This window comes from Pundamilia nyererei, unplaced genomic scaffold, assembly GCF_000239375.1.
Source record: "Pundamilia nyererei isolate P.nyererei 1_Seehausen unplaced genomic scaffold, PunNye1.0 scaffold00335, whole genome shotgun sequence".
NCBI lineage: Eukaryota > Metazoa > Chordata > Actinopteri > Cichliformes > Cichlidae > Pundamilia > Pundamilia nyererei.
This window is the reverse complement of record NW_005187736.1, coordinates 112576-123650: the sequence shown is the minus strand read 5'-3', so window position 1 is coordinate 123650 and position 11075 is coordinate 112576. Positions and strand designations below refer to the sequence as shown.

The following is an 11075-nucleotide window of genomic DNA, read 5'->3' as shown; positions in this document are numbered from 1 at the left end:
CTGATGTTGCTGTCATTGGGAACCGCTACGTCGATCACTGCGGCCGTCTTCTTCGGTTTGTCTACCACCACTATGTCTAGTTGGTTAGCCACCACAATTTTGTCCATCTGTATCTGGAAGTCCCACAGTATCTTAGCTCGGTCATTCTCCACCACCTTAGGGGGCGTCTCCCATTTTGACCTTGGCACTTCCAGGCCGTATTTGGCACAGATGTTCCTGTACACTACTGGCCACCTGGGGTCTTGTCTGGTGTGATAGACCCCAGCCTCTACGGATCTTGTGCTCAGAGCTTGTTCCTGTGCTGCCATGATTAGTGCCTCTGTGCTGTCTTTCAGCCCGGCTTTGTCCAGCCACTGGTAGGATTTCTGGATGTCAGCCATCTCTGCTATCTGCCGGTGGTACATACCGTGCAGGGGCCTGTCCTTCCATGATGGTGCCTCCTCTTCCTCCTCATTCTTGGGTTTCTGCTGCCTGAGGTATTCACTGAGCACACGGTCGGTTGGGGCAGTCTTACTGATGTATTCATGGATGTTCGCTGCCTCATCCTGGACTGTGGTGCTGACACTCACCAGTCCCCGGCCTCCTTCCTTCTGCTTAGCATACAGCCTCAGGGTGCTGGATTTGGAGCGAAACCCTCCATGTATGGTCAGGAGCTTCCTTGTCTTGATGTCAGTGGCTTCTGTCTCCTCCTTTGGCCAACTTATTATCCCAGCAGGGTACCTGATCACGGGCAGGGCGTAGGTGTTGATAGCCCGGATCTTGTTCTTACCGTTCAGCTGACTTCTCAGTACTTGCCTGACCCTCTGGAAGTACTTGGTGGTTGCAGCTTTTCTAGCAGCCTCTTCATGGTTCCCATTTACCTGTGGGTTCCCCAGGTACGGGGCGACCATGGCTCAGGGGGTTGGGAAGCGCATCTGTAACCGGAAGGTCGCCGGTTCGATCCCTGGGCTCTCTGTCCTGGTCGTTGTGTCCTTGGGCAAGACACTTTACCCTATCGCCTACTGGTGTTGGCCAGAGGGGCCGATGGTGCGATATGGCAGCCTCGCTTCTGTCAGTCTGCCCCAGGGCAGCTGTGGCTACAACCGTAGCTTGCCTCCACCAGTGTGTGAATGTGAGAGTGAATGAATAGTGGCATTGTAAAGCGCTATATAAATCCAATCCATTATTATTATTATTATTATTGTAGCTGTCCTCTATGTCTACAATGTTGCCTTCTGGTAGTTCGATCCCTTCAGTTCTGTCTACCTTCCTTCTCTTTGTTATCATCCGACTACATTTCCCTTCCCTTCTGGGGGTCCTTGAGGATCAGGACTGTGCAGCGTTCGGTTAGCCATTCTGGGTGTCTCTCGTTAACTAGCAGCTGGTTCATTTGTGCTGCCAGGTGCTCGTGGAGTGCAGTCAGCTTCTTCAGCCAGTAGGCGTGAACCATGTCTGGGCTTGTTGCTGTCCAACTCTTCATACTGGAGACTCTTTCTTGGATGTCTGCCACTGTGATGGTTACTGGACCCTGTTCGGGGAGGTTGCTGTGGTCTGCCCTCAGATCCATTAGCCGCTGAGCATTGCCGTTATGGGTTGCATCCTTCTCCCATATGCTCTTCCAGTATTGCTCCGTCTCCAGCTTTGGTGGTGCTGTTCTCATATTGTTCCCTTGCCACTGAGAGTACACCTTGGCTGGTTCTGTGGAGAACAGCTGGTTTATTCTCCTGCCTTCGACCTTTCAATGTCAGAGGCTGAACTCAATGTTCTATCCATTTAGCATCACCTCCCTAATTGTCTGAACCTCTGGAGGGCAGCACGGTGGTTAGCACGGTGGTTAGCACTGTTGCCTCACAGCAAGGAGGTCCTGAGTTTAATTTGACCATCAGTTCCTCTGTGTGGAGTTTGCATGTTCTCCCTGTGTTTGCGTCAGTTCTCCCTGGGTACTCCGTCTTCCTCCCACAGTCCAAAGACATGCAGTTGGTGGGGATAGGTTAATTGATCAATCTAAATTGCCCATAGGTGGGAATGCTGGAGTGAGTGTGAATGCTGGTCCGTCTCTGTGTGTTAGCCCTGCGACAGATTGGCGACCTGTCCAGGGTATACCCCGCCTCTCGCCCTATGACAGCTGGGATAGGCTCCAGCGCCCCCTGCGCCCCTGAAAAGGACAAGTGGAAGCAAATGGATCAGTGTATCCTATACTAAAGGAGGTTACAAACGAAGTACTTAAGGATTTTTTTTTTTAAATATTATTAAAAGAACTTAACCAGCTGTCATTATGGCTACCATGCAGATAATTCCAAGTCACTTATCTCAGTTAGCAACCTTCCTAAGCATATTTGACTATTTTTCTGCACCTCTAGCCTTGCTGAGCACACTTTTACACTACTTTTATGACTTTGACAATATAGCTTAAAATGTGTTTAAATAAAAAGAGCATTAGTTGTTTCTCAAGGAATAAAAAAATAAGTAGATAAGAATTCAAGGCAATTAATTGTTTATTTTAAGTACCAACACTTAGTAAAGCAGCAAATTTAAAATGCATCCCTGATAATTTCTAGCTGACCCCATTGGAAAAAAATAAATAGCAAAGTCACACTAAACACAGAATATGAACAATGTATATAGTATTATAAATAGATTAAAACAGGATGATATTGTATTTTTTAAATAGAACCTTCTTTATTTATTGTATGTGCATACTGGTGAGAAATAAATAACTTAGTCCATTCTAACATGCAAAAATGCATGTTCTTCAAGAATAGTATATGTAGATGGAATACTATATACCTTCAACAATGGGTATCAGTCAGCTGGCTCACATAATACTTCACATAACAAAAATATAATATTTGCTTAACTTCTCCTTTAGAACAACTTACAGTATTATTCGGGTATCTTTACTGAGTGGCACATAGAGAAACACAAAGCTCTGTGCTTCTGAGACACTGTTTGAAGTACTTCAATAAATCTTTAAGTTGAACTAGTTCAGAACAGACAAACTGCAAAATGTTTACAATATTAGTACAGAGCATTATTATTCTTGTCCAATAAATATACACTGCTTAAAAAAATAATAAAGGAACGTGTTGAAAATATATTTTACCTCAATGGGGAAAAAATCATGTTGGGTATCCATAGTAATATGGACTATCAAGCTACAGAGGGCTGAAGTCAAAATCACTGTGAAAATTGAAGTTAACAAATGATGGCAGGCTAGTCCATTTTGTTGAAATTCCATTGCGATAACTCAGAATGATACTCATTAGTTTGTATGCCATGACAAAATCAGGGCATGCTTTTACAGTAAGTAATGAGATGATAAATCATGTCCAGTGGGATCTCCTCCCAGCTCTGAAACAGCACATCACTGAGTTCATGGACAGTCTGAGGTGCAACCTGTCAGTGTTAGATGGATAGAAACATAATGTCCAAGAGGATGGATTTAAAAAGGTGAGTGTTGGGACCACCATATCAATTCCTTCATCCTCCAGGAACTGCCTGCATACTCTTACCACATGAGGCCGAGCATTGTCACACACCAGGAGGAACCCAGGACCCATTGTACTAACGTAGGGGCTGACAGTGGGTCTAAGGATTTCATCCTGATACCTAATAGTGGCATTGCTTAGCCAATAGAGGTGTGATAACATGAATATGCCTTCCTGGACCATCACTGACCCACCAGTAAACCAGTCATTCTCAGCCAGTCATCTCATTTCAGCCAGCTAGTAAAATTACACATACACAGCTATGAACTAACACTTTCAATACTATTACATTTTGCTATGAAACAGGACTCAACTAGTTATTATCTTAATTAACCGCCTGTCCACCAAAAAGAAAATAGCTTAAAAGGCAATCCCACTGCAACAAAACAACTTTTGAGAAACAAAGGAGTCCAGTATCTGCTTTAGGTGCGCCTTTCCTTGGATAGAGGTTAGTCTGGTGTATTTGGTCGGCCTTGGTCATATTTAGTTGCTTGCTGTTTTGTGTCTTATGGCCAAGTAGACTCTGTGCCTTTTGTCTGCACTATTGTGGGCTCACCGTCCACAGCCTGGTAGGAGGTATGGTGGGCTGAGAAGAACTGAAACTGATGATGTGTCGTAAGAAGTATGAGCTTTGCATGGAGTAAAGACAGTCAATGGTGTTCCCCACCCTTTCATGTAAAGAGGCTTCATCTGGAGTGGCCATGAAGCAATCATTTAGACTTGTCAGAGAGGTCTCACTGTCAATGTCATGGATGAAGTCAATACCTGTCAAAATTAGAGAAGAAGATATAAAGAAGTAAAAAAAAGGACCATGTAGAGAGAGTTTAATAATCTTTTATTACAAATTATACATAACCTGAGCCGCTGCTAACAAAGTTCTGTTATTATCAATGTTCTATTTAAAATATAGGTTGGAAAAAGTGCAGGGAATTGTTCAACTTATTTAGAAGGACAAACAAAAGAAACCAGAAGTAAGAGATTAACTGAACATCTTCTCAAACCTTTATCTTGTAAATGTCCATTTTATTTCTTTAAGTTACCAGTTGGTTATATTCACTTTCTACCTCCTTAGTTACTACTACTACCTCAGTTAACACCAAAAATTTTTTGCTGTTCTTTGACTACTTGTTTAGACTTGTATTTATCTTCAGAAATTAGTATATCACTGTGTCAGCTCAGGTTGAGCAGTCTGGAGAGAAAGAGGCACAGCTGAGATGGTTTGGGTTTGTGAAAAGGATAGTGGATATATTGCGCAAAGGATGCTGAATATAGAAGTGCCAGACATATTGAAAAGACATGTAAATATTGTATATCGTATAGAGGTTAATACACAAATAAAATTGTCAGTTTAGATCTGACATTTTATCCTGATATTATACAACACAGTGACAGTATTGTCTGTTTGTTTGAAGTAGCTGTTTCTTTCATTTTCCTTTTCTATTTTATTGATCTATTCTCCTGCAGGACTTAAGCAGCACACCAATGTTAAAATGTTCTTGTACAACAACGTGTCTTACATAGAAACAAATAAATCATCATTATCATTGGCTGTTTGATCTTAAAGATGTCTCACCTAACATTTCATTTGCTAATCTCACCTTCAAACAACCGGCTGCTTGCTGCTGGGTTGCTTAGTTCGTTTGGTTAACAGCAGCGGCTTCGACTCTAATAAACCCTGTTGCCATGCCAATATTGACATGCTGGAAGTCCCTGAACAGACAGAAGCAGTGCTTGCCAAACCAGTGAGACACTTATCTAAACTGTCTGTTCATATCCACTGTGAGACCACAGTGGCAATAAGCCCACTAGCCATGTGGAACTATATTGCAGAGAGAATCTCAGCTCCTGCTTTATAGCTCTGCTGTTGAAAAACCCATATTTACCAGCAGAGATGAAATTCTGGTTTCACAATATGGGGCGTGTTAAAAACTGCAAAACTGGGAGTGTTTGCTGAGTGCCTTTACTCTTTTTATTGTTCCAATAAAAAATTTAATATTTCAAGCTGTCTCTCCAAATTATTGATAAATCACCTAGCTTTCTGGAATCGCTGTTATTAGAATTCTAAAGGACAGATTGTAATGACAGTTACATTTCTAATGTCCTTCTGCCCCACTGACGCAGAAGGACGTCAGTGGTGGCGCGTTTCATTTTGCTACATTAGAGAAAAGTAGCAAAAAAAAGGAACTGGAAATGCAAACAAAGATAAATCCTTACCTTGGCCTAGCCTTTGGCTGTTGTGTTGCTCCTGCTGTTGCTGTTGTCTGCGGGCTAACTTCTTCATCTGCAAATAAATAAATAGCAAACAGTTTGATACATGACTGACAGGCAAACAAGCAGACACAAACACACACACACACAACCAAAAACACACATGCAATATTGTGCAAAGTCTTGTGCTGTTTCTTTATATTGTGGTTCTAAGGACCAGTAATTTTTCTAAGCAATGTTCTTAAGGTCTTTCAAAGATATTTTTTGGACATAGTTAGCACTTTAGGTACTTTGTTACTTGCAGCTCATAACTGCAACAAATAATTAGCTCCCACTTATCACAAGTGTTTTCAGGAAAAGGTTTGTATTGTATTGTATTGCCAAATGGATTGAGCAGTTGCCCGGGTATGAGTGTGGGGCAGCATTACAGCATACAGTAAAGAGGACTGTGTCATGTGAAGCAGGGCCACATAGGAGCTTGATAAGACCACTAAAGCAGACAGCCATAGAGACAAAACACAGAGGTGACTCTTGGACTTCCTTTCCTGGGGCGGTCCTCATGTGAGCTAATTTCTGTTTTGAAGCTTTATTTTCATGTATGCACATGTTTCAATAAATCACGGCTCCTATTTATCATTTTCTAGCAAAATGTAAAGAAATCAGAGGTAGTTTAAGACTTTTACACAATATTGTACCAATGTATCGGTTAATATGTACAAATAGATTAAATACAAATAGGAATAAATAAGTGGAGATGGCAAAAAATTGAAGTGTTAAATAGATTTATGTGCAAAAGAGCTATGAGCTCATGAGATGACCTGATGTGCAAAAATTATTATTACTAGTTAAAATAGGTCAGCTGTTCAAGAGTCTGATAGCAGTGGGGAAGAAGGAGTTGTTGAGTCGGGATCTTCTAGAGTTCACACTTCTAAACCTTTGTCCCGAGGGCAGAAGTGTGAACAGTCCGTGTTGGGGGTGTGTGGGGTCTTTGAGGATGGAGGCAGCTCTCTTCTGGACTCTGCGATGGTAGATGCTCTGCAGAGAGGGCAGCGGAGTCCTGGTGATCTTCTCTGCAGCTGCTATCACTCTCTGCAGGTCCATAGCAGTAGTGCTGCCGTACCATGCAGTGATGCAGCTGGTCAGGGTGCTCTCCACAATGCAGCTGTAGAACCTGCCAAGGGTCTTGGCCAACATACCAAATTTCCTCAGCCTCCTCAGGAAATACAGCCACTGCTGAGCCTTCTTGACCAGCTTTGTGGTGTTCAGTGTCCAGGTGAGGTCCTCTGTGATGTAGACGCCCAGGTATCTAAAGCTGCTCACCCTCTCCACTTCCACACACAAAGTGAGTGACAGTGACAGTATTGAAGGCGGAGCTGTAATCAACAAAAAGTACCGTGATGTATGAGCCTTTGTTGCTGTAGGCTTTATCCAGTGTATTTTTCCACCTTGTTGCACAATCAAATACTGTTCAAACCTGGGGAAATCTGGCCAGGATTTCTGTTGACTGCTTACAGCTCATCCATGGTTGAGTTAGCATTAGCATCGGGTGGTACATACACGGCCGTTACCATGATGACAGTAAACTCATAAGGTATGTAGATAGGTCTGCATTTAACAGTCAAATATTCCAAATCAGAACAGTGGCTGTCTACAGTCTTTTGTCTCTTTAGACCAGCTGTCATTGATCTAGATGCATAAACCCCCAATGTTGGTGAAGCAAATACTCGGGAGCGGTGGCTTAAATGTTTTTTTCTCTAACCATGCTACTGGGTCCACCCTGCAGCCTCGCTTTTGCCTCCTTTGTTTACACTTCCTTTTGGGCTTGCTGCAGGCCTGGAGTTCTTATTATGTTCTCCGGAATCCTGTGGCAGTGGTGATAGTCTGACATAGTGTTCCTTGCACAGTGTAATCCCAAACTCAGAAGGTCCTGAGTAGATACTACTCGCCATACAGTAGTAAAAAACACATACATCCACACATATACATGTTAAAAAATCTAGAAAAGCAAGCACCGAATGTGGAGAGCAGTAAGCCACTGTGTCTATGTGTGCGTCGATGTCTTGTGGAAGGAGGGAACCTAACATGCATGTCTGTGGAAAGCCGGAGTACCTCGAGAGAACCCACAAGGGCACAAGGAGAAGATGCACACTAATTCATATGCTACAGAAGAAAGCTTTGAAAATTTTAAAAGCTTCTAGGTTATTGGGAACCAGATGACAGACTATTCATCATGCTAGAATTTTTAAAACACTATGTTGTTTTTTTAATTTACAAAGAAGAAATTAGTAGACATGCAAGAGCAATGAATGGCTGTTAAATTAAACGGCATGATTATGATATATTTTAGACTTGAGCAAGTATTGCATCAGACTGATGATGGACAATAGTAAAATCCCTGTAGCTAGTGAGACTATGATGAGTTTATTCTCTCAAATGCCACCAAGCCAGACAAATTAGATTAGAAACTCTCAGTACACTGAAGCTTGACTGATGAAAAACTGATTACATAACTAAGGACTTTTGGGAATAAACAGTAAGGGCCCATTGTCAGAGGATGCAATGTGAAAAGACTTCTGTGAAACACCTAAAGGTTCATTTTAACTATCTTTGCTTAGAAGAAGCAATTTAAAAATTGTAACTGTAGTACAACAATGTGAATGCTTAGAAGTTGCAACCACAAAATTATGAAACTAGGTCATAAATGTATAAATGCTTATAGCTTTGGGGATGTGCTCCTTACCTTTGCTCTCTGGTTCTGGAACCAGACTTGGACCACACGAACACTAAGTCCAGTCTCTGCAGCCAGGGTCTCTCTTACCTGTAAATCACAGCACAATTAAATTTTATTATTATTATTATTAATAAAAAATAATATTAATAAAACAATTAATACTATTAGTATTCTTACTTTTTTATTATAACAAATGCATAAAAAAACCAACATGCTTCCATTAAACAAACTCTTCTGGGCTGTAACTGTGTAATGCATTAACCAGTTTTCTGGCAGTGCAGGCATTTGCTAGTTTTTATTAGCTTTAAATTTTACTACCCTCAGTGTCACCCTTGATAGAGGACAAATGTAGACACACCAGCTCAGAAGTATAAATAAAAACACAGACATATATACAACAACATAATCTATTACAATGTAGGCTCTACAGGGTTTCAACCCTCAAGCATCGATGCAGGATTGACAAAACCCTATTTTAAAAGAAAAGAAAAGAAAATGACAAAATGTTGCTTGGAAATAAGATAATTTTCATGACAACATAAGTAAGGTTTTGTGCTTAAACATATACATTTTCTTTGCATATATGTGTTAATAAGTTTAATGAAGTCTCAACTGTTAATTCATTCAACTCCTCATTTTAAATTTGGGTTGTTAAAGCTAGAGGAACTAATTTTTAAGTTTCAGTGTTAAAATAATTTTTAATATTTGCTTGGCTGGTTGTCTTGGGGCCTTTTCCTTCATATTTAAACTGCTACTTTTATTAAGAACATAATACTGTTTTTCTACTATGACTAAGAAATAGACTTGAGGTGACTGCTGTTAAGCATTGATGCTATATAAACGAAATGATACTGAATTCAAATGTAATGTAAGAAATGAAATGCAATGTAATTGTAGTACTTGATATGTGCTTTTTCACTCAAATATACCAGTATACAATTATAATATACTCTATACCTCTACTCACCTTTCTGCAGGGTTTGGAAGAAACCTCAAAAGAGGCCTTAAAGGCTCTCTGCTGCGGGGTGGTCAGGATGGTGCGTGGGCGTTTGGGCCTTAGGGGTTCTTTGCTGTCACTGCTGCATTTCCTGACTGATAGGGTTTTTTCTGATTTCACATCCTCATCCTCATCCTCACTCTTATCTGTCACCAGACACAAATAATTCCATTAATCCCTTTGTTTAATTGTTGCTGCAGATTTGACCTGAGTTCAGTTTTTTGCATTGCATGGGAATTTTCCATTTCTAGATAAAGTCATCAATTAGGTACGTTCCTTTTGATTCAGTTCTTTTCTTTAATAATCTGTTATAAAATATTACCTGAGTCTGTGATGTCTGGACTGAGTGTACTGAGCAGGGCCCTCTCTCTCTCATAGTCAGTCTTGCACAGCAGCTGACCTTCTTTCAGTACAAACTCATCTCCTTTACACAGCTGGCGCTGGCAGACACAGCAGCAGAAGCAGCTGAGATGGTAAACACTGTCCAGAGCTCGCATAACAAACTCTGTGGGCGCTATCTTTCCAAGACAGTTGCTGCACTCCACAGCAAACAACCTGAGCACAAGGGGAAGGAAGAACAGTGTTATTGATGCAGCATTTTTAGGGAAAATTGTGTTTGACATTATTTTCCTTGCAATTGAATCATTCTAGCAGTTATGTTTCTCCTCCAACAGAGTGCGGAGGAGGAGCAATGAGATAACACAAACACAAAAGCTACCAAGCTAAATCTAATAAAAGTTGTTTTGCCTTCTGACCATAATTCAACACATTTTGCTGCTCAAATTGAAATTCGGGTGAAAAATTATTTGTCACACTGAAAAACCTGCTAGTTTCACCGATTATTTTCATTTGAATGGGTTTACAAACTGGCGTACTCAAACAACAGTTTAACAGTATTTAAACACAAGAGGCTTCTCTTTAAAATGTCTTCTTTCTACAGTTTTCTCACCATCCCATTACCACTGAAGTGTAAAGTTATTTATCAATTTACAGGATCTCTGTGGCTTTTAAATCACAAAACACTAAGTTTGGTGGATAATTTTCCATAAATTGTTACTTTAATTAAGGTACCAAAGTAACACCTAGGTTAAAAAAAACTGAATCTAGTTTTGGTGTTACTTTTCTGTTACTTTTAGCCACAGCTAACTTTTGTCACAGGAAGCGTCGGTTACCTTTGATTCCACTGAATCACAACCAAGTCTAAATTTCATGGGTGTGTTCATGTCCTGCTAACAATAACTGGAGCTTGCCAATCTTAGAGGCCAGTAGTTTTGTTTTTCTTTTGGTTGTTTCTCTATGAGTCTCTGGTCTAATGGAAAACTGATTAGACCAGAGGAGACTAGTGTGCTATACAAGTTGCTGTAGGATCTGGTATCACTGCTCTGAGAGACGGTTTTTGTACAATGACAATAAAGGGCTAGTCTGTTCTAGTTACCATTGGTATCTTTGTGGTAACAGCACATGAGCTTCTGGACTGGTTCTTATACAACTTGCCTCATTCACCCGTGTCTGTATGTGTGTGTGTGTGTGGGGGGGGGCAATCAAAATTATTTTGATTGTCAATAGCCAATCAAAATCATTTCCGGTTGTCATGTGTCTAATACAGGGGTGGTCAATCTCAGTCCACGAGGGCAGGTGTCCCTGCAGGTTTTAGATCTCACCTTGCGGTGAC

The 11075-nt window shown here is 41.0% G+C and overlaps 1 protein-coding gene across 1 annotated transcript in view; it reads right to left on the bottom strand.

Moving 5' to 3' along the window:
* Window positions 1-4008: 4008 nt before the first annotated feature.
* Window positions 4009-11075, bottom strand: part of LOC102203980 (LIM/homeobox protein LMX-1.2-like) — a 16615-nt gene continuing 9548 nt past the window's right edge. Inside the window, exons 4-8 of the mRNA XM_005751956.1 lie at window positions 9726-9958; window positions 9374-9549; window positions 8416-8493; window positions 5682-5748; window positions 4009-4232 (exon numbers count right to left, since the gene is read on the bottom strand). Of these exons, the coding sequence (XP_005752013.1) occupies window positions 4009-4232; window positions 5682-5748; window positions 8416-8493; window positions 9374-9549; window positions 9726-9958 (778 nt within the window). The remainder of the gene's footprint in view (window positions 4233-5681; window positions 5749-8415; window positions 8494-9373; window positions 9550-9725; window positions 9959-11075) is intronic.